The 23,855-nt window shown below is 44.7% G+C and overlaps 1 protein-coding gene across 1 annotated transcript; it reads right to left on the minus strand.

Moving 5' to 3' along the window:
- Positions 1–1,936: 1,936 nt before the first annotated feature.
- GM2A (ganglioside GM2 activator) lies at positions 1,937–23,121 on the minus strand. Its single transcript, XM_083603949.1, has 4 exons — positions 22,335–23,121; positions 15,282–15,434; positions 6,170–6,352; positions 1,937–5,209 (listed from the first exon to the last, which is right to left on the minus strand). The coding sequence occupies exons 1-4, from the start codon at positions 22,455–22,457 to the stop codon at positions 5,039–5,041; spliced, it is 630 nt and encodes a 209-aa protein (XP_083460075.1). The 5' UTR covers positions 22,458–23,121; the 3' UTR covers positions 1,937–5,038.
- Between the last annotated feature and the right edge of the window lie 734 nt (positions 23,122–23,855).

Consider the following 23,855-nt stretch of genomic DNA (forward strand, 5'->3'; position numbering starts at 1 on the left):
TGAGATTAAGAGTCTAATGCTCTACCAACTGAGCTATGTTTCAAAGAGTTTTGCAACAAATGCTGCAGGCCTCTTTCCCCCAGAGATTTCTGGGTACTTATTGATTACCCCTTACTTGTTGTTGTTATGTATTTATTTACACCCTGCTTCCCCCCCCCCCCATGGTACTCAAGGTGGCTTGCAGATAAAAAGAAGAACCGCCAAAGACGATCATTAAAAACAATTGAACATGGCTAAAAATTAAAACATATTAAATTAAATTAATATATATATATATATATATTCTATCAAAATTATATGTGCTTAAAAGGTGTGGTGTGTGTAAACAGCAGTCTTGACTCTCTCTCACGACTGTTAAAGGGCTTCCACGACAGAGGCAAGAAGCTGAAAATTGCAACTTGCTTTAATGACAAGAACAGAACCACACCCTGATTGCTCAAAGAAAGCAAGCCAAAGCTTAGGCTGGGTAGAGGGCTGGGCTCTGGCCATTTCCACGCAGTGCTCTCTTCTTACCTTATCTACAAGAACTGGGAGCAGTTCGCCTCAGGCCAGGCTTGCTCGGTGCTAGTCTTGTGCTGGGCTCTGCCTCATTCTATAGCTGACCACCAGAACAAATTGCACAATGCACATTGCTCCCATTCCACAGTGAGAGAGGGTGATGGGGCATGGGAGCTTACCTGTGTTTTCTCCAGGACACTTCCTGAGCTTCCAGGTTGGGACTACAGCACCAAACCAGACTGGTGAAGGGGTGCAGCTCAGTGGTAGAGGACTGGCTTTGCATGCAGACAGTGCTAGGTGCAAGCTCCAGCTATCGGGGGAAAGGGGCTTCTGTCTGACACCCTGGAAAACCAGCTAGTGTTGGATGAGATAGGTGGATGTTTGGCTCTCCAGATCAACTCTCATAATTCCTGATCATTGGCTATGCAGGTTGGGACGGATGGAAGTTGGAAGTCATACACAGCTTGAGGGCTACAAGTTTCCCATCCCAGGTATAGACCAAGGGTCTAACTTGGTAGAAGGCAGCTTCCTGCATTCCATGGTCACAAAAAGCTGCTTTCCAGGTAAGTTCCCCAATTCAGAATTGATGATTCCTCAGATGCCACCACCAAGCAGCATTCATCTCAAGGTCTGAGACTCAACTGAGCTTGTGTACGCATTGCATATTCACTTATAATGGGATTTCCACAGTGTTGTATTCACTGCTACATATAAACAAGAATATCCTGTTTGAGGCTAAATGGACTACATAATCTGTGTAACTATCAGCCACTCTATCCAGATGTAGTTATGTAGAGTAATGGTAAAATGGTAAAGACCCAGCGCAAGGCTCAGTAATACTCCAATCCTCAACCTTCAGCATTTCTCTCCTATCTACTTTAGCATAATAATAAGAGGAAATAGTGAAAAAAAGATGCATTATTCCAGCGTGGGTGCATTTTGTACTACGCCTAGGCAACACCAGTTAGGCCAGTCTTAAAATGAGCCTTGCATTTGAAGACTTGAAGATAAATGCAAAACTTACATAAAACGGAGGTGTACGCAACTGCTGAAAAGTGTAAGTTAGAAAGGATCCTATAGGGACGATTGATAAATTTTTGGCTCCATGTTGATAGTGTTTTTTCTATTCTTGCATTTTTACCGTTAGGTGGATTCACATGTTGAAAAGATGTGGCAGCAGCTTGTGGTAAGAAACTATAAATACAACTGCCTGCACAACAAATTGCCAGTTCGACAAGCTCCAAGAACCCAGGACCAGACAACAATGTCTTCTGAATTTGCTGTGGGCTCCTTCTGTATGTGATCATTGTAACGTTTGTTCTTTGTCAACAAAATTCAGTGTTGTAGCATGTGTCACTGTGACCCTCTCAAAGATTTGCATGGCCACACTTCCACATAAGTACACAATCGTAGACCAATCAGACACTAACACAGCAGCTATGGAATAAAAAGATTTTATTCAATACTCCCTTATGGCATCAACACTAAAGGCCACTTGATTTTTCCCCCCATCATAAAGTTGGATACCACAAAATAAATCAGCTAGCCGCTGCTAAGCATTCAGGGTACAGATAATTTAAGAGATGATTAGAATGCAGATGAAATCAGTAGGAAATTGTGATTATTTGTGAAATGTAGCAAGCTCAAAAAGGTTTTTTTGAAGAATGAAAGGTGTTTTCCTAAGTAATACATTCCACAGGTACATATGCTACATCCGTCATTTTCTATACATCTATCCATGTGATTATATCCAGCATCTGGACACACCACGGCCATTATTATTTAAGGCTTACAAGGCACTTTAGCAACATGGTCATATAAAAATATGGAGTAATACTAGCAGGCTGCCATATACCCAGGGCACAGGTCTGACAATTTAACATGGGGAGCACAATAACAACTGCATGCTTACATTGCAAGACAGCTTACATTGCAAGACAGCACAGCAGTGGTTTTGTGTGCAAACCTCTTAGGCAGTGCTGTGGGGAAACACTTTTTTATTGATGCATTTGGGTGCAATTATTTGGAAGAGGCTGTGGGGTTATTGTGTGATGCAAGAGGAAACGAAAGAGTTGTTTTTAAGCTAGAGGGCAATATATTTTCTTGTGCCACTCCCCATGACTCTGGACGTGTGCACATTAAATATATTTGAAAACCTACGCCGATAAAGCAATGCTGCCTTGCCAAGTCTAGCTCTGACAAAGGGATTTGTCACTAGGACTTAGGCCCTCCAGGCTGATATTTTAAGTGGACTGGAAGAATGATTTGTTAGGACTAGAGACAGCAGTGAGCTGGAAGGACTATGATGGTATGGTAGTTCTTCCTTTAGACTCTTGCTTTTCTATAAGTTGCAATGCATTTTCCCCAGAGTCTCAATATTTGTTTGCATAAGAGGGGAACAAGAAGACATTGTGCATGGTAGAGATGGGTAAGACACAAAAGTATGTTTGGAACATGGAAGGACCAGCTTTGGGGGAGTTCAGATATTCAAGATGGCACTGTGAAATAAAGTGCACAGTCATCATGGCCTATCCAGTATGGCACAAGGTAAGGAGGGTTACTACAATTAACACCCCCACTGAATACTTCAGGCAGAGTTCTAATAATGTCAGTACCAACAAGGGTAATAAAACAGGGCAAAGTATGTGGTATACCCGGAGTACAGGTACAAATCCTTAAAAACGTGTGAGGCTTAAAACAATCCCCTACAAGCTTAAGGTCTCATTGGGAGGGAAGCAAGTGGAGGAAAAGAAAAGGAGGAAACACACCCAAGGGCTCCATCCCACATTATGGAGGTTGAGGGAAGAGTTTCCATGAGCACCAACCAAGCAAGCTCACAGAATAATGACTAATTCTTAGTCTAGATGTCCAGGCTCATTGTAACAGTCTCTTACCAGTTCTGCACATGCAATATGTATTCGGCAAATCTGTCCATCACCTCAAAGAACACAGAAATTATACACAGTACTCAAGCTGTCACCATAGGGCACAACAACTATACATCTTATATTCATGTCATCAGATTACTTGGCCGATTCATGCAATTAGATTACTTGGTTCATAATGGTACCATTTAGAATGTTAGAATTTTTGTTCTCCTTCAATCCAGAGCACATCTCCTTGAAAATAAGAGAGATCTGAGATTCCCCCGCCGCCGCCCCCCCGGACTCCCATCACTGTGGGATTAATTGGTTCCTTAGGAAATAGAAGTTAAGTAAGCATCTTTCGTTTTCTAGTTGAACAAGAAGAGAAAATTCCCACAGAGATGGACATTTGTCACTTTGCCCAACAGTCCCCAAACTGTCCACAGATACCTTGGGAGAGAGCACTGCAAGCACTTGGTCCTTTTCCAGAAATGTTGCCAAGAGTCTTGCATGAAATACCATAACAGATCTTTTATGTTGAGCGTTTTCCTTCTGCTTTTATCAGAAGCTAACTTGAACAGATAAATCCCACCAAAAACCCCTCTCTCTAACCAAGCACCAAAGTTCTGTTCAGAAGATAAACAGGAGCATGAAACAGCATATATGGTTTGGAATCAGGAGGTGTAAAGAGAGAGAGTGTGTGTGTGTGTGTTATAGAAGGGTTAGTTCTCTTCATTGTCCCACTCTCTTGCTTGGATCTAGTCCTCATGCACAAGGCAGCACAAGACTAACAGATATGGGCCTTTTGAGGGATTAGAACTGCTTGATCATATAGTGTGCTTGGTGTATGGCAGAGTGAAGGAGCCACCTTGACCAAGCAGGGGTTGCAGAAGTAAATACAGAGGAGATGGTGGAGCCTGCCTGGCTATTTTGATCTGTGATGCAGAAAGCAGGAAGTGTGGTTTCTTCCCTTGGTTACTGCTTCATGAGTCTGCTCAAGCTATCCTGTCAGAATACCCCAACAACCTTTCAGTATTCTCACAACCCCATAGTTTGAGACCCTGGGGAAGTAGAGGAATCTTATGGACGGTGATGCATAAAGATTATGCATGTGTCACTTTACGAAGCTGAGAAGCTGCACTTACATCTATCCGCATAGCCATTATGCATTCCCTACCCCTGTGTAGCATATATATCCAGGGTGATGTGGTCCTGATCCAGCCTTCCCCAACTGGCTCCCCTGGGCATTATTGGACCACACCTTCCACCATCCCCGGCCGGCCTAGCCAATGTTTAGAGATGATGAGAGCTCTGGTCCAACAATGCCTTGGGGGAGAAGGGACCAAGGTTAGGGAAAGCTGCCCTCATGATAACCAATGCATAAACACTGGTTAGGCACAGACATCTCAATTTCTGATTTTTAAAAAAATATTTCTGAACATTTCTTCATTGAGTTTGGTGGTTTTTCCAAGTGATTAAAAGCAATCAGCAGAAGTTAAGAATTTTTTTTTAAAAAAGCAGAGCGAAAGATAGAGGCTGCTGTTCACATCATCATCTTGGCTCCTCCTCAGAAGCCATCATAAAAGCAGTTGCAGCTAAGAAGTCTCAGTATTAGCAATTCAAGGGGGGGGGAGTAAGAAATGTGGCACTCAAGCCCAAAGATGCCTGCGTTGTAGTCACCAATACCACCGGCTCTCAGAGTGCAGGGAAAGCGACAACCTGAGACAGCCCAGCTGTTGGTCACCATTGCTCAGCACAACCTGGAACTTGTAGTCCCCATTGGTGAGCATGGGAGGCAAATCCAAGGTGGGGATGTAGAAGGTGGAGGAAGGCAAGTTGTAAGAACCCTGAAAGGAGAAAACACACACAAAGATCTGTCAGCCCATATCAGCCAACACTTTCTGCTCCCTCCATCAGGTATACTAACAGTGCCAATAGGTAACACTCAATAAGCAGATCTTTTACAGTATGAAATCAAGGAGAAATTACAGGTTGATAGGTATGGCCACTGAAATATTCCAGCCCCTCACTGGGAGCCAGCAGGCTCACCCAGTTTGCACAACTGAAAACATACAAACCAATGCACTCAAGCCTGTCAAAATCTAGAAGATGCTCTTTTCTAGAAGCATGCGTGGGTTAGCTGGAGTCAGCAGTTTCTGACTACTCCATCGCATATAAGGCCCAAGCTGCCGCCTAGAGATGTCCCTATATGAGCAATGCACTAACTCTGAACCTTGCCTTAGGACACAAGGAGCTGCTAAAAGCATCCCTGAAAAATACCTCGTAGGCTGCCCCTTTTCGGTTTACAGGCTGCAGATGTGGAGCAGAGTTGGGCAGAAATTGGACTGAATTAAAGGTCTGCAAAACTTGCATGAGAAATGCCGTTTTAAAACTCATCTTTCAGGCTCCAAGTATTGGTTTTCCAGAGTAAACCCAGCTATCTGTTGGAAAGACAGCCAGCTCCATCATTCCTTTACTAAACTTCATCTTTCCCCCCCCCAATTTCTTTTAATGCACATGGGGCTTAATTATAGGTGCACTGCACTACGGGGGTTTCAAATCTTTACATGGAGATGTATCTATAAGCTTTCTTATCTGCCCTGCCCCCGTACTTCCTTGATTATTAGACATGCAGCAAATTTGACTGCAAACCTTGGTTAAGCCTATCAGCTGTATGGAACCCCTGTCCTTCTCTGATGGACCTGCACATTCCACAGGGATGTGGAATTTGGTGGCATGCCTTGCAGCTGCCCATCTCATGTGGGATTTGTTTCTTTGGTTCCCAAGAGGGGGAAGCTTAAACTTACCGCTCTGAAGGGGCAATGGCAAGGAATGTCATAAGACTGCAATGGTTCCGGACATGGCTGGCCAGGAGGAATAGCCTGATCCAGTATGGCACACAAATCTTGATAGGTGCAGCTGCCAAGATCTTGCACGCAGGGGACCTTTATCCACATATCGCCAATCTTCTTCTCCAAAACAACCTCTCCCTAGAAGTAAACATTATACACAAACATTAATTTAACCTCCGACTTTCCTCCTCAAAAATCACCCACAGCTCAATGCTTACTATAGCTTGGACAACTGGCCATCCTACCTATAGGCCAAGGTTGGGGAGTCTGTAGTCCATCATCATTTGAAAGACCACAGCTCCCATTATCCCTCATCGTTGGCCTCATCATCATCGCCATTGATAACATCAATATACGGTACCTCTTATTACCAGAGGCTGGGAACTTGTCAGTCCCCAGAAGCACCTGAGTGGGCTCTAATTTGCAGCTTTGATTGGAGTCAGCTCTTAGGTACCACCACAAGAGGGCAGTAAGGAGCAACAATTCATGATTTCTTTATGCTTTCCCCCCCTGACTTGACCTTCACTGTAACAGATTACTGGGCAGTATGCAACAATAAAGAAACACAGAACAACACCGCAACATTCGACAGGCAGAGGCAATACGTAAAACTGAGAAGAAACAAATGAATGGCCACATTAGAGCAAGTTCTTGTCCCAGATATACACCACCCCCCTCCCATCCTTCTTTTATCTTGAAAAGCTTCTGCTTCAAAGTGTGCTTGTGTACAGAGGAACTGCTTAACCATTTCCTTCCCAGACACTGATCTGCTCAGAATTCCTTCTGCCCTCTGCATCTTCCCTCTCAATGAGAGAAAAACAAATGTGGATGGGTGTGTGCGCATGCGGGTGCATTTCTGAACAGACAAAGTGAAGGGGTAAACAGCTTCTGTTAAACCCTCTCAATCTGAAACTACCTGCTGCTTCTTCACAGGGTTTTTAAAAAACCAAAAACCAAAAACCAATCATATACTTGGAGATGGCTTTCATATCTCCTCTCAGTCTCCTCTTATCCAGCCTAAACATACCCAACTTCCTCAATTGTTCCTCATAAGACTTTGTTTCCAGACCCTTGATCATCTTGGTCTCCCCTCCTCGGCACGTGTTCCAGCTTGTCAGTATCCTTCTTAATCTGTGGACATAGAACTCCAGGTGTGGTCTGACCAAGGCAGAATAGAGCGGGACTATGACTTCCCTTGATCTGAACACTCGACCTCTGTTGATGCAGCCTAGAAGATCATTAGCTTTTTTTTTGCTGCTGCACCACGCTATTGACTCAAGCTAAGGTTGTGGTCCACCAAGACCCCTGGATCTTTTCCACATGTACTTCTGCCACACTTGGGTTTAAACATGCAACCTGGCTGAATAAGCAAGGAACAACCCTAATTAAGCCTCCCAGCTCCAACTGGTTCGAAAACAGGCCCTACCTGCATGATAGCTCACAGGGCCTCTCTTGCTTTCAGAGATGTTTCGGGAGCAGCTGAGCTTAGCTATTTTCCTTCCTCTCACTGAACATAAGGCTGCTCTGTATAATAATTCCAGGCATTTCCCTCAATGAGCAAAGTTCCATTTTTCTGCAACATCGGAGAATTCAGGCATTTGCCGTGGCGCCTAAGTGGGCCCATGGCCCTCTGCCCCAGCTGCATCTTCACTGTCATCAGAACATAAGAGCCCTGATGGATCAGGCCAAAGACCCATCTAGTCCAGATTCCTCTTCTCACATCCAGATGCCTGAGAGAAGCCCCTAAGCAGAACCTGAGGGCAAGAGCACTCTCCATGCTTGCACTCCCCAGCAACTAGCTTTCAGAGGCATACTGGCTCTGACAGTATACGGAGAACATATTGTGATTATTAGCCATTGCTAGCCTCATCTCCTCCCCATGGATTTGTCTAATCCTCTTTTAAAGCCATCCAGGTTGGTGGTGAGCACTGCCTCCACAGTTTAACCATGAAGAAGAAGAAGAAAAAGAAGAGGAGGAGGAGGAGGAGGAGGAGGAGGAGAAGTTTGGACTTGATATCCCGCCTTTCACTGCCCTTAAGGAGTCTCAAAGCGGCTAACATTCTCCTTTCCCTTCCTCGCCCACAACAAACACTCTGTGAGGTGAGTGAGGCTGAGAGACTTCAAAGAAGTGTGACTGGCCCAAGGTCACCCAGCAGCTGCATGTGGAGGAGCGGAGACACGAACCCGGTTCACCAGATTACGAGACTACCGCTCTTAACCACTACACCACACTGGCTCTCGTGCTTTCCTTTGCCTGACCTGTCGCTTTGCATGGAGAGTTTGAGAAAACCAGAGGCAGTGTAAGGATATTCCCAGGGTGTACCTGATCCCACTGCTCAAGCACCCGGCATTGCCTCCCCAAGTCTTTTCTCCTGCAAGCTGTTCTCTGACAGTGTCCTTCTTTAGGAATTGCCATTATGGACCAATGTGGTCTTGCTAAATAGGACGGGTACCAGGGAGAGTGCGCCAGCCCCAGCTCAAGGAGGATTCCTGTCCCGTTGTGCCAGAGTCCTAAAAAGCAGCACTGGACAGGAAAACACAAGCAAGTCATGCTACCTCTTGTGACGCTTCTTCCCCATGTTTCAAAAAAGGAATCTTGCAAAATAAAATAAAATTAGGGAGCTTGTGGGGAGATGCAGGAAGGCAGTGTAAATGGAGGGGTGGCAAGGCGTCCACTGGGGTCCCAGAAATGGTGGCACCCACAATGAGAATGAAGCAAAAGGCCACAGCTTTCTGAATGGGAAACAGGTGGTGCATGCATGCATGCACGCACGCGCGCACACACACAGGTTCCTCTTTGGAGGTCACCTCCTCTTTCCATATTGTATCTGAAGCCTCGTAAAAGGAAGTGAAGCTCACTTGCACTTCCTCCGATGCCTCACGTTTAAACTCTCTACATCTACTTGGTTATAAAGACTCATCACAGCCTTCTTTCTCATATCTCAAGCCCATTCGAGAAAGGTGCATGCTTTTGCTGTGGCAAGATGGAATGGCAGACCACGGTTTGGAATTACAAATGTGAGCCCGGACTGAGCACCCAAGCACACACTTCTCCCTCCCTTGCAGCAATTTCCCGCCTCCTTTCCTGGTTTGCGGCAACCTCGGTTTGCCATTTTGGCCTAACGGGCCAACTATGGTTTGTGCTTGCCCTGCAGGAAAGGAACCAAGATCGAACCCTCACACCAAGTCCGTCTGCTTGACAAATCATGGTTTGCTGTGGCACCTGGACCAACCCAGGAAGAATTCCATGTCTGCAGCTGTCCAGGGAATCTGTCACAGGATAGGAAGTGGCAAAAAACAATTGGTAGCCTAAAGGCCCGATATAAGCTCAAGTGTGCAGCTGCTTATAAGAAAGGTCTTTAAGGAGGCTGAAGGGCTTCCCTGCTAGTTAAGTCCTATAGGTTATCCCATGGTCAGTGGAGTGCATCAGTTTCCCTGCAGGTCATCAGACAAGCTGGAACGTGTGCAGAGGAGGGTCTGGAAACCAAGCCTTAAGAGGAATGGTTGAAGGAGTTGGATACGTTCAGCCTGGAAAAGAGGAGACTGAGAGGAGATATGATACGATAGCCTTCTTCAAATATCTGAAGGGCTGTCACATGGAATAGGGAACATGCTTGTTTTATCCTGCTGTAGAGGGTAGGACTCGAACCAACAGATCCAAATTAAAAGAAAGGAGATTCTGACTAAACCTAACTCTCTGAAGGGAAGAGCTGCTCAGCAGCAGAACTGACTACATCAGAAGGTGGTGGACTCTACTTCTTTGGAAGTTTTTAAGCAGAGGCTGGATGACCTCAGGGATTCTGTAGATGTAAATTTGGCATTGTAGGGGGACTAGAGATCCCTTCCAACTCTATAATTCTACACATAGGAGCTCTGTGCTCCTGTTTCCTTCACCTCTAAAGCAGGAATACCACCACTAAACACGAGCATGAGATTAAAGACAGCTCTGAAAATCACCAGTAGAATTATACAGTGGTACCTCTGGATGCGAACGGGATCCGTTCCGGAGCCCCGTTCGCATGCTGAAGTGAACGCAACCCATGTCTGCGCGTGCGTGTATCGTGATTCGTCGCTTCCACACATGCGTGTGACATCATTTTTGAGCGTCTGCGCATGTGTGAGCGGCAAAACCCGGATTTTTTATTTTTTTTAAAGTAATATTTATTAAGAGTTTAAAGATTACAAAAAGAAAAAAAGGGTTAAAGCAAAACAATACAATACAATACATGAAAAACAAAAAACACTACTTATCTTAACAAAACAAAAACAAAAACAAAAACAATTAAAAACACATCCAACATTTCCATATCTTATCTTTCATTTACTTGTTTCAACGACCTCCTCACACCTCCCTTTTTTGTATTCTAGTTCAGTTAGCTATTTCAGCAAATCCTTTCCATCTTTCTCAGTTTTTGTCCTATAATTTATCTTAACACAATCTAACCTTATTTTTTCCCCTCTGGCCCATCTATTTTTACTTAATTCTTTATGACATTTCTGCTAAAGCCATATAACTTCATTCCAGCATCCTTCTAACATTCATTAATTTTACAGTGTTTCTGTAAATAGTCTTTAAATTTTTTCCAATCTTCTTCCACAGACTCTTCTCCCTGGTCTCGGATTCTGCCAGTCATTTCCGCCAGTTCCATGTAGTCCATCAACTTGGCAAAACCCGGAATTAACACGCTCCGTTACTTCCGGGTCGCTGCGGAGCGTAACCTGAAAACGCTCAACCTGAAGCACATTTAACCCAAGGTATGTACTAGCAAGAGAGGTAAAGGCCCAAGCGACTTGCATCATCGAAGTCACACAATCAAAGTTTCCAGGCCTAGGGCCCGGAAAGAGAAGGTGTTTGTGTGTAGGCATTTGACATACAGTGGTACCTCAGGTTAAGTACTTAATTCGTTCCGGAGGTCTGTTCTTAATCTGAAACTGTTCTTAACCTGAAGCACCACTTTAGCTAATAGGGACTCCCGCTGCTGCCGCGCCGCCAGAGCACGATTTCTGTTCTCATCCTGAAGCAAAGTTCTTAACCCGAGGTACTATTTCTGGGTTAGCAGAGTCTGTAACCTGAAGTGTATGTAACCTGAGGTACCACTGTATACATATCTTAGCTACCAAGATTTTGATCAGATGTGTTGCTTCAATGCAACCCACAAACACAGACCAGCATGTTTTGGCCTGCGTTAGGAGTATTCTCTATAAATAATCACCATCTTTCCAAAAGGGAGGCCATTTCAATACTGACACTGCCTCTTCCAGGGTTCTCTGCCAAGCCCCCAAGCCCACCCCCTACCCCACCCCACTTGGCTGCACTAAGAGGTAAGGTTGAGACTTAACACATGCAAATGAAACAGATTTCAACATCCTATTCCAGCAATGCAGGGGGTTGAACCCCCAAGGTCCCTCCCAGGTCTACAATTCTATAGTCATGCAGTTGCTTAACAGGGGAGGATGCGGCTGGGCCCAGCCCAGTTCCTGCTGATAGGCAGCCAGGTGCTCAGCGGTGGTTAGCATAGCAGGAATTTCGAGTGCTTCATACCCACAACAGCAGAACTTGATCCCACTGAAAACCGCACAGTAACATTTCAGCATAAGGCCAGCTCCTACCAGCCACAGGACTAAGGGGTTTCCTCAACTCAGCACAACATACTTCTATTTCAAAAAGGGGATTCTGGAGAGTGACCAACACTAGGTTGTCCCAGTTTTGTTTCTTTGGCCATCGCAGCCTGTTAAGGGGTCTGAATTGTTGTGCAGAAGAAAGCTCCCATTTCTGCTCAGCCTGCCTGTGCGACATGTCAAGTAGAAATGTTCATATGTCTACCTAATGACTAGATGTTTTAGGCTCAAATTACCCCACATTAGCACATTAGAGAAGGGAAACCTCTTATTAGGGAAAACATGCCTCAGGAGCTTTTCACAAGCCCTGTCCCATCTAAAGATTTGTATTATGCTGGCTGATTTACAGGGAGAAAGGCAGTGCACACCCCTCTGCCTTATCCTAAGGGATATTTCCCATTTAAACACAGGACTGGATAGCTCGGAGACTTCCGGGTTTACGCCTCTGGCAATGGCGGAGCTCCTCCGATCGGGAGGAACTTGCTCCATGAAAAGCAGGGTCTGACCGCCACGGCGAAGGCAGAGACCCACAGAAATCACAGGTGGGAGAAGCCTGTGAACTTGGGATTCGGCTGGCACCTCTTGCGCCTCCCCTACTCGTGGGGAAACCCTGTTTTGGGGATCCGGAGCGACGTGGGGTGAGTGGCGCGGTGCTTTGAATCGACTGCTTCTTTCACGGAGTGAAGCCGCATTGCTGTTGCCGGAGAGCGCTGACTTTTTCCTGTGGACAATTGGACTTTAAACAACTACCCGTGAGTAGACTGGAAAATTTGGATCTTCAAATATTCTAATTTGGCAAAGTAGCGGGAAGGCTCTAAACAGGAAGTCCGCCTCCCATTTTTGTAAATAGATTGAAGCAAAGGCGTTACAAACTGAAGTCTCTGAAAGTTTTTGGATAAAGGATTAAAATTCCACTGGTTAAAAATATCAAACCCCCCTTGGAAGCAGGAGAAGAAGGGGGAAGCCGTGGACCTAGGGAGAACCTGCAGGAGAGAGGGAAAAGTAAACTACCACTGCTCTGAACCTGGGGACGGTCTGCCTGATGACGTTTGGGGAAGGTTCACTGACAGAACGGATTTGACAGATACTTAAAATTAGAAAGATACTGTTTCCATTGATCTCTTCTGAGTTTATTAAAGGGTGAAAAATAACTGAAAATCGAAACTGTTTCTGTGACTGAAATAACTGATACAATTTGAAACTGCTTCCCTCTAGAGGGAGCATGTGAAACTGTTACAGGAGTTTAACAGGGTAAACTCCAGCTGCAAGATAAAGTTTCTGAGAATCAGAGATTGACCTTGGACTATTCAAAATGCTGATAGGAGAAGGTATTGGGACTGCATTCACTTGAACAGCTGCACAAAAACGTAGATGACATGATCTTCAAACTTGACAGCCGGGAACAGAAAGTGACTACCTTGAATCAAAAAGCAAGCAACAACATGGACTTGGTACAGGAAAATATCTTGGCAAGACAAATGGTGGAGGAAAAGGAGAAAGATGCCGTTGTGAAACTTAAAGTAACTCAAGAAGGATCCTCAGTTCTACAGAGGCAAATCGAGGATTACAAATGGAGGCCCTGCATGGTTGATTTTAGCAAAAACCAGAGCTTGAGGATGGGACCCTGGCTTGGACTGAAGAACGAAAAGTTGGAAAGACCCCTTTATCCAGGGATTAACTGACATTTGGGACATGGGTTGGGGCCTGGAGGAGCTTGAAGCTGTGGGGGCCTATGGACTTGGAGGAATCCTGAAATACGTTCTGAAATACCCTATGGACCTTAGTTTCAAGTATGGAAATTTGGCTGAGCTGTTCAGAAGGAACAAAAGTTCTGTTTGGTTGGAGTTTTCCCGAGATTTGCTCCTGAGCATCAAAGAATATGAAGAAGATTCGCAGTAGGGACTTGGAAAAGAATTAAGAGCCTCGGACATAAGATCTCCAGGTTGATGGAATATATGGGTTTGACGGAAAGGACTGGCAGAATCCGAAACCAGGGAGAGGAGAGGGTGGAGGAAGATTGGGAAGCTAAAGCTTGTATTTAGAAATTTTGCAAAATTAATGACTGTTAGAAAAATTGTGGAATGTTATTATATGGATTTAGTAGAAATGTTAGAAGAAGTTAAGAATAGATAAGTAATTTAGTTTTAAAGGGAAATAAGGTTAAAAAATATGCTATTTACAAGACGATAAAAAACAGAGAAAGATGGAAAGGATTTGCTGAAATAATTAGAAGAATGGGAATACAAAAAGGGAGATGTGAGGAAGTCGAGGAAACAAGGAAATGAAGGATAGAATATGGAAAAGGAGAGATGTATTTTAAACTGTTTTGTTTAGATTTATTTATGTGTTTAGCTTAATGGGATTGGGTTGGGGTTTATATTATTTGTATACTGTATTGTATTGTGGTGTTTTTTCACTTTTTTGTTTTTGTTTTTTTCTCTTTCTTCGTTTGTCTTTAAATTTTCTCTTTTCTTCTTTTTCTGTAATCTTTAAAAGCAATAAATATTATTATTTTTTTTTTAAAAAGGACTGGATAGCTCGGTTGGTTAGAGAGCAGTACTGATAATGCCAAGGTTGCAGGTTCAGTCCCTGTATGGGACAGCTGCCTAGTCCTGCATTGCAGGGGGTTGGACTAGGCGATCCTCAGGGTCCCTTCCAACTCTATGATTCTATGACTTCAGTTCTCCATTCAGAGACTCGGACGGAGATGCTATGTCAATGAGAGAGACTCGTCCCTTCTAGTGAAGTCCTTTTTTTCCCAGATCACATTTTCTTGGCTCATATTTTCTTGACATGCACTTACATATCAAATTCCTTTACTTGGAAAACAAAAACAGAAAAGAAAAGAAGCCTGTAAATCTCGAATATATCCTTCATGCTAGCTCCTGCTACTGAGCTCTCATTCCCACCAGCCCCAGCCAGCACGGCCAATGGTCAGAGGTGATGGGAGCAGAAGTCTAGCAGCATCTAGAAGACCTCAAGTTCCCCATGCCTGTCCTTCTTCTTTCTGACCACAACTCTGGAGGGGAAGAAAAAGGAAGGAAGCGGGGAAAGCTGTGGTCCACACCTGGATTTGGCATTCCTGATGCCCCAATGCAATCTAGTGCCAGTCCCAGATAGGCCTCAGTCCACACTTCCACTTGTCCCATGCCTAAAAAGCACAGGTCCAAGCAGTTTTCCCTTTGTCCCGCCTCTTTTCTTGGGTAAACCTGCGGTTTAGTGCAAAATGGGAACAAACGGCAACCTGTGGAAAACCCCATTGCAGATTGTTCTGACTCCGTGTGAAACAGCGGGTTTCCCTGGGAGAAAGTAGTGAGGCAAACGGAAGCGCAGAGGAGCCCATAGTTGCAAACACGTCATGTTTGTCCTCGTTAGAGCACTGAAACTGTTCCCAGTGTGAAGGAACCACTTCTGCCTGGCTTGGCCCACTGGCCTTCCACATACATACCTTCAGAGGTGACGTGAGGGCCACAGTGGTAGCAGCGGCTACACTGACTGTCACATCTCCCGGCATCGAAACTGGATCTGGAGATATGGACAAACTCCTGATTACAGCAGGATCAGAGGGGGGACCACAGTTCTGCCATGCGAAGTTTTGGATCTGAAGGGTTTAGAGGAGAAAATACGTTAGAATAAACGTGTGAAGCTTAAAGTGGAGGAAGGTACTCAGTCTGGCCCTTTGCATCACACTCAGCAAGTAAAGCAAAGGTGAACGTAGCGGAAGATTCCAAAGCAGACTTTTGAGGGAATCTTCCAACCAGCAGGCCTTGGTTAAGGAAAGCGGGAGTCCTATTTCAAACAATGCTCCGTGGACCTTGCATTCCTGTCTTCTGATAACACAAACAAGCTTCTATCTACCCAGGCGTCACAGTACTGGAAAACTTGGCAATGCTGCACCAAGCAGACTATGCCATTGCCTTACGCCAGCCTCCATATACCGCAGGAAGAGGCTTTATTTGGCAAAAGTTCTGCACCACTTAATCAAGAACAAAAATCTCACAAACAAAAAGGCACGAAACCTTTAATTTAAAAATTGCAACAAAACCAGCAGATGTAATAAAATTATCAAAAGTAGACGAAACCAACAGATTTTAAGACAAATGCACATAATAAAATTGGATGGCTGGGCAGGCTTGCCCTTGGTGGTCTTCAATTCATTTCCCACCACTATTGGAGGGCTGTTCCCCTCCCCTTTTGTCGGCAAGCATGCCAGTGATCCATGTTCATCTGCAGGTGATGACGGCACTTTTAAGGTCACCTCAGGCGACGTCCATTTCCTAAGCTCTGTAATCAGAATCCAGCACACCTGGCAAGCATGCCTGTCGTCGAGACTCCAGCTCATTCCCAGAAGTGCTTTTTTTGGGCTTAGGAGTTTCCCAACATTTGATTCAGCCATTGAACAGACTGGTTAGACTGGGGCAACTCCCCTTGGCCCCAACCCGTAAAACCTCTGTCGTCTCAAGGGCACCTGCCTAGATGTTCCCAAGGATCTCTTTTGACAGAGTACAGCACCAACATCTTATTTCATCACACAGCACTCCAGGCCTCTACATGTTGGAGCCGCAGCACTCCTCAGACACTCCGTGAAGCTCACGGTGTGCTGCCCACTGTCCTCCATTTGGGGTACAGCCCAACTTCAGTGATTCACCAACCTTGAGAAAGGCACGTATCCTTCTAAGGCTCCCCCATCCCATTTCTCAGCTTAGGGTCCTTTATCAGAGATCAGACTCCCAACGTTTAACATTAAATAAGTGATATGGAAGGGTGTTCTCATGAGGCTCTCGGCTGAGATTTTTTTCTCTCTAAAAAGTGGTGGTCTAAGAGCAGGGTTGGGAATCCTGTGGCCCTCCAGAGGCGGTTGGATACCCAAATCCCATCTGCCAGGATGGCCCATGCTCAGGGATGATGGGAGCTGAGTCAAGGAAAAACCAGTGGGCCACAAGTGAGGCACTGCTGGCCTAAAGCAGGCTTCCTCAAACTTGGCCCTCCAGATGTTTTTGGCCTACAACTCCCATGATCCCTAGCTAGGAGGACCAGTGGTCAGGGACGATGGGAATTGTAGTCTCAAAACATCTGGAGGGCTGAGTTTGAGGAAGCGTAGTCTAAAGTGTCCCTTGACCACCCACGTAGCCCAACAAGGACCAAAATACTGGGCAACCATATGCCACTGTAGCTTTGCAAATGAAAAGCCACGTTGCCAAAACATGCCTAAGGCCGGGCATTATTTTTTGTTTTATCTGACAACATTTACAAACTGTTTCACCGCAAAACAAACTCACAAGCCTCTGAGCAGTTTACAACAGTATAAAACAAAGCATGAAAATATATCGAGTAACAAAAAGGTTTGGGCATGCCAGTAAGGTCTTCAGTGCAACACTGAAAAGAGGTTTCAGTTTTCTGCTGGTGCAAATGGGGACTTCCACAAACAATTACTGTGCTCCTCAAGAGTGGTCAATGCAGAGACTCTGGGTTGCCATAGCTCAGTAAGTGGAGCATGAGACTCTTAATCGCAGGGGTGTGGGTTCGAGCCCCACATTAGGCAAAAAGATTCCGGTATTGCAGGGGGTTGGACTAGATGACCCTCGAGGTCCCTTCCAACTCTACAATTCTATGATAATTAGAACATCCAGAGCAAGGCAGTAGTTTGGTGTTGAGCAATCGGCAAGAGTACACTACTTCAAAAGGTAGTAAAGAATTTGACAGGATACTGGGACATCAGCTGATGTTCTCAAGTTCACTGTGGGTCCTGTTAAACAGGCCTAGCTTTTGCCCTAAAGCAAGTAGAACTGTCAGGAGGGAAGGCATTGGCATTCCAGAAGCAAGATAACCTTGGCTTTCTCCCATCCTGCTCAGATATATGCTCAGAATGTACAACCCTCCTCCCACATCAGCATGTCGACACAGTTTGTTAGCCACAGTTACGCAATATACTTTGAAGTGATTGCTACAATTAGCTCTGTAACTGACTTCTGTGACTGGTGAAATGTGGACTATAGTGCTGGTTATGGAAATTATCCGAAACATTTTGGCAGTGAACAACACCCCACTCACCAAGACGATTATCGTTGGTTTGCCCTTGTAATTAAAGAACGACATTCCTCCTTCAAAGATAATTTTTTTGAAAGGGTAAATTAAAGTACTGAATACCCATGGCTTTTATAACTGGTTACATTTGACCAAACAGCTAACCTTTCATTTTGGACTTCACGGAGGTCACAGATGGAAAAGGCTGTTTGACCATGGAACAGACTTCCTCAGAAGGTGGTGGACTCTCCTTCACTGAAGAAGAGGCTGGATGGCCACCTGTCATGGATGCTTTAGTAGAGATGCCTTGGGCATCTCTTCCAAATCTATGATTCTATGCTAGCTTCCCACAGGCATAAAAGTTTTGAAACGGAAGAAAGTTCCATCGTATAATAGCATGCCTGAATTCTGAAGCAGCACATTTCCAAAAATGCTACGTGGCATTTCTGACAATGCAGATCAGCTCCTGGGAACAATTCCTTACCTGAAACCCTGGAGAGCCAGACAATATGGGATGCAATGGTCTGACTCAGTATGAGACAGCTTCCTATGTTGCCAGTACAGGAATTGAGTACACATAATTCTGTATTGCTCATTTTGTATCATTTTTAACCTATCACCATTTATTTTGGGTACTCTTTTTAAAATTATTCTCAGCTATTTTTATGTTTGTAAATTGCCTTCGGACCTATGTAGAAGGTGATTCATAAACTAATAAAATAAGATAATAAAAACAAACCATTCTAGACAGGAAAGTTTTGTCCCAATGTTTAAATGTCTTGGGAAGGTTGCTACTAATACAAAGCTGGAATTCAGAGGTAGCAAAAAAAAACAACGAATTGGAGAGGGGGCTGTTTACAGTTAGGTTATGGAAGAAACACTTCTGCTTGTCATGACCTCTACAAAATTTCTTTTTTCAGACATGGAACAAATGTTCTTAACAAAACAAGTTCCCGAGGTAGCACGTGGACTCAAGGCGTGGAATGGAGAAGTGCTGTATTTCACATGTTTTGACTGCAAAAGATCACAGTTTCAGTTCTCAGCATCTGCATATAAGCAGGGCCCAACCACCAGCTGAAGTGATCTAGAGGCCCGCAGGTTCCCCATTTTTGATGTTGTTGTTGTTGTTTAGTCGTTTAGTCGTGACCGACTCTTCGTGACCCCATGGACCAGAGCACGCCAGGCACTCCTGTCTTCCACTGCCTCCCGCAGTTTGGTCAGACTCATGTTTGTAGCTTCGAAAATGCTGTCCAACCATCTCGTCCTCTGTCGTCCCCTTCTTCTTGTGCCCTCCATCTTTCCCAACATCAGGGTCTTTTCCAGGGAGTCTTCTCTTCTCACGAGGTGGCCGAAGTATTGGAGTCTCAGCTTCAGGATCTGTCCTTCCAGTGAGCACTCAGGGCTGATTTCCTTAAGAATGGAGAGGTTTGATCTTCTTGCAGTCCATGGGACTCTCAAGAGTCTCCTCCAGCACCATAATTCAAAAGCATCAATTCTTCGGCGATCAGCCTTCTTTATGGTCCAGCTCTCACTTCCATACATCACTACTGGGAAAACCATGGCTTTAACTATACGGACCTTATTTTTGATGTAGAAACTCTTATATTATACACAGCACTGAACAGATAGAACAAATGACTTGCTTCAGGATCTTATTGCTATAGAGAATCATAGAATTGTAGAGTCGGACAGGACCACAAGGGTCATCCAGTCCAACCCTCTGCAATGCACATTTTGTCCAACGTGAGGTTCGAATCCACAATCCTGAGATTACAAGTCTTATGCTCTACCAATTGAGCTATAATATTTGAGGATCAGTCGCAGTACGCTGCTTAGTCACATAGTGCCAAGAGAGACATCTAACTGCACTTGCAACATCATTTTTATGGTTGAAATGAAATGGAAAGAAAGACAGATCAGCATATTGAGCAATGGGAGGTTTGGGGAGTGTAGGCAAATTCTGATTCAAATTCACATTCAACTGCAAAGCCTTGGGCATTTTCCTATTACCAACAGTTACTACGATCCATGGGCTTGTCCACACTTGAGCATTACTCTGCTGTTAACTCTCCCCCCATCCTACCCCACCAGTTTGAATTAGACCACAGAAATCCACACCCACACATGTGAATTTGCATATGAGGAACAACTTTGTTCTTTTCCCAATGATAACAGCAGGCTTTCCCTTTTGTGCTTGTGTTTGCCTTCAAATTTGTTGCTTCTATTACTCCAGTTAAATACTGACAAGGCATATGCACAGAGCCTTTTTTTAAAAAAAGATTCCCCACTCAAGAAGTTTGCAAAAGCACACCATCAGGCAACTTGTAAATTTGCTTGCACAGTTTTCTTGCAAATCTGAGGGAACAGAGAGAGAGAGAGAGAGAGAGAGAGAGAGAGAGAGAGAGAGAGAGAGGGGCTAAGTGCCTGACTCTCCATTACTGGCATGCTGGAAAAGAAATTAAAGTGATTGTAAACACTCAACACACACTTTTCGGATTGCTGCCCAATATATCTGGTGATGTTTTTTTAAATATGATTTGCTTCTGCAGTTTTCTGGCTTTCTGCAAATCTGAGGGATCAAAAAGATCGGGAGAGCACCGGAAATAGTTATGACCACAGCTGGGGGGGGGGGGGAATTAAAGCACTAAGGAAGCAGCAGGCATGGAAAGGAGAATAGCAGAAAGTGACCATTAATCCACTCACCCCCAAACACTGAAACAAATAGCCTGTGACCCTGGTGGAGCAGTTTAGAGCCCCATTTTCCCCTATCTTGGGCAAACCTAAATTTACAGGGGGTAAGTATTGAGACTACAGTGGTACCTCGGGTTAAGAACTTAATTCGTTCCGGAGATCAGTTCTTAACCTGAAGCACCACTTTAGCTAATGGGGCCTCCTGCTGCTGCTGCGCCGCCACTGCACGATTTCTGTTCTCATCCTGAAGCAAAGTTCTTAACCCGAGGTAATATTTCTGGGTTAGCGTAGTCTGTAACCTGAAGCGTATGTAACCCGAGGTACCGCTGTACTGTTCTTTGAGGGCAATGTCCTGTGGTCTGTGAATTAAATGGGAACGCAAACAGCTGCAGACACACAGGAAAACCTGGTGCAAATAAGTTGTACACTGTAACTGTAATTACTACCTTACATCTTGACTTGTACAAGTCCACATGACCCAGGTGTAGCTTTGCAAGTAGCCATGTTCGCCTGGGTCAAGATGCTGCCGCTGAATGACACAGCAATAACGCCTGATGAGCTTACCACAGATCGTTACAGTCTGAAAACCTTCCAAGCCAATAACTGGCTCTGATCCATCCCGCGTCAGCTGGGCAGATTGTAATCCTCCACATTCCACCTGTCACTAGTGGGCACAGTATTATCCTGGCGGAGTCAAGCAGGCCCAATTAGAGCGCCACGTATTATTCCTGGACTATGTTATGCAAACCTATTAATGCCACACCATCACACTGATGAACATCTAACACTTATCCAATTAACACTTATCTAATTCACTTTCCGTAAGTGGCAAGCATTAACTGAAACACTAAACCTAGCATATGCAGAGTCATTGTGGCTGCCTATTGAAACAGAAGTTTAAGGACTGAATCATAGCACACCAGTGCCAAGATGGGTACCACCAGTGTGCAAACGTTGGAGACATGCCCCCCACCCGAATATTTCCCATTTAACAACGACACCCCCCATCCCACACTCCCTTTAATATTAAGTTTTATTAGTTTTCAATTACAATCCAATAATAGCCTCATTATAACAGTATCAATTTATAATACAATTAAAACCAATCATTCAAATCCAGAATTATATAATTTAGATAAAGTTGCCCCCCCCCACGTGCTAGATTTGATGATTTTCTTTACAGTAGTTCTGCATTCCAAAATCTTAATTTCAATTATTATTTCATTTCTATACCGCTCTATATTTTTAAGAAATATAATCTCAAAGCGGTTTACAGCATATTAAACATCAATAAAACAATGCAGACTCAAACATTTCTGAAGAAAGTCAGATATCAAGTACAGTCAAAGCAACACAGTTAACAGGAAACCAAAATACCACCTCAAAAGATTTCAAAAGAAAACACTACAAAGGAGGTCAACTACAGAATACATATTTAACACAAAGTTAACAAAAAACAAACTCTAAAACATTTCAAAAGAAAACACTGCGAAGAGAAGTCAAATATAAAATGCACATTTAAGGCAGCATAATTAACAAGAGAATAAAATATTATAAGCATGACACGGCTGTTAGGCAGGGACTAAAAGATGGGCCACAATAATAATCCCTCCTCCAGCAACTGCACTTCTATTCGTGTTGGCACATTAAATGATTTATAAACCGCAAGGGAGGAACTCAGAACTATATCCTTATTCTTCCTGTGTGGGGCAATGATTCTGTCCGTGGTGTTTCTTCCACCCCGCGCTCCCACCCCGCAAGAGATGCCGAACAGCTGGCCCCTTACCTTGGTGAGCCTCAGGGGCCAGTGCTTGTCCAGCACGGCGAACCGCTGTTGGGGAGGGCCGCCGACCACAGCTGGCCACATCTGCAGGGCGCACAGCGCCAGCGAGAGCATCAAAGCGGGCATTTCTGGGTCTGCTCCGGAACGCAGGAAGGCGAGGCTGAAACTGAACGCAGCGCCAAGGAGACCGAGGAAGCGAAGCGAGCAGGCGGATCACAAGCGCGGAAAGGGCGGGTGCAAAACGAGACGCTGGACTTTAGCTGCTCAGGAGTCGGAGACAGAAAGCACCTGACACCGTCCCAAGCAAGCGTAGCAGAAGACGCTTGCTCAGTTCAAGTACCGGCTTGTCCTTTCCCCTGCAGGCACTAGACACACAGGCTCCCCTCCTTCCTCAATCGTATTTAAAGAGGGATTCTTTCCCCCCCCCCCTCGAGATCAGGCACCGGGAAATGATCACCCAGCATGCCCTTGATGGAGGGAAGCGGCTCTGCCCTCTGCTGGGATGGAAGGCGCATTTCCCCCAGATAACGCAGGAAAGGGAGAGGAGGAGGACGCAGGCGCTTCCATTCACGCGCAGACCGTGTTTCATTGATTAAATAAAAGGTCGGGATCAGGCATTCGAGAGCATCGCATCCCTCTCATCCCACCTGTGGCTTGGCTACTCTAGAGCGATGAGGCCAAGGCCCTTTGCATGCGCACAAAGGCATCTTGTGTAGCCATAAATTCCAGAGCCTAAGAAATAGTTTTGTCGGGGGGGGGGGGGAGAGAGAGAGAGCCCTGTTCAAATTAAGTGGTACTTATAAACGGGAACTTCAGGTTTGACCCACTTTTGGGGTATGATTTTTATTTATTTTTTAGTTTGAGGGCCAATGGTTGTTGGTTATAATTCATTTGTTAATAATAAGGCTACACTTCTATACACATTTACCTGGAAGTAAATCCCATTAAAATCGGTGGGACTTCCTTCTGATGCAACATGTATAGGAATGCAGTATAAACATATAATTACAGATGAATGCAGGGGACCCAAATTACAAACAATAATTTACTTAAAGTTCATTGAAAAGATGCATACATTGCCATTCTGGGGAATGATATCCAAGGTAGTGTATGCAAGGGGTGTTTTTGTTTTTGAGTAGAGATTTTAAAAAAATAGAGCAACCCTTCAAGCTAAGAAACAAAAATCATGAAGGAAGCTGAGTAATGTGCCTCGTTCGCTTGAATTCGCAATACCTTAATTTCTTAAAGGATAATCTATCTGGCTGATGAAAACTAAAGCATCTGCTGTCTGTGTGCTGAGCAGGTTTTGCTCCACCGCATCACAAATTCCAGTCATTCACTTTTATGGGAGGAAGTAAAGATGCATCTGCTCAGGCCTCAAGGCCACCATCCCTTTGGGGGCTAAATCTGCCTGCATCCTCTGGTAAACTCCTCTCTCTGCCTCAGTAACTGGGTCTGGTGGGAGACAGAGGCCAACAACACCTGGGGAGCCACACCTTTCCCCATCCTTGCCACAGGTGGGCT

The sequence above is a fragment of the Podarcis filfolensis genome, assembly GCF_964270895.1.
Source record: "Podarcis filfolensis genome assembly, chromosome: 2".
Taxonomy (NCBI): domain Eukaryota; kingdom Metazoa; phylum Chordata; class Lepidosauria; order Squamata; family Lacertidae; genus Podarcis; species Podarcis filfolensis.

Coding starts and splice junctions, on each gene's coding strand:
- GM2A (XM_083603949.1), bottom strand. CDS start 22,457: ATGCCCGCTTTGATGCTCTCGCTGGCGCTGTGCGCCCTGCAGATGTGG. Junction 6,353..15,281: donor CCCTCACGTCACCTCTGAAG/GTATGTATGTGG, acceptor GTTTACTTCTAG/GGAGAGGTTGTTTTGGAGAA. Junction 5,210..6,169: donor GCCATTGCCCCTTCAGAGCG/GTAAGTTTAAGC, acceptor TTCTCCTTTCAG/GGTTCTTACAACTTGCCTTC.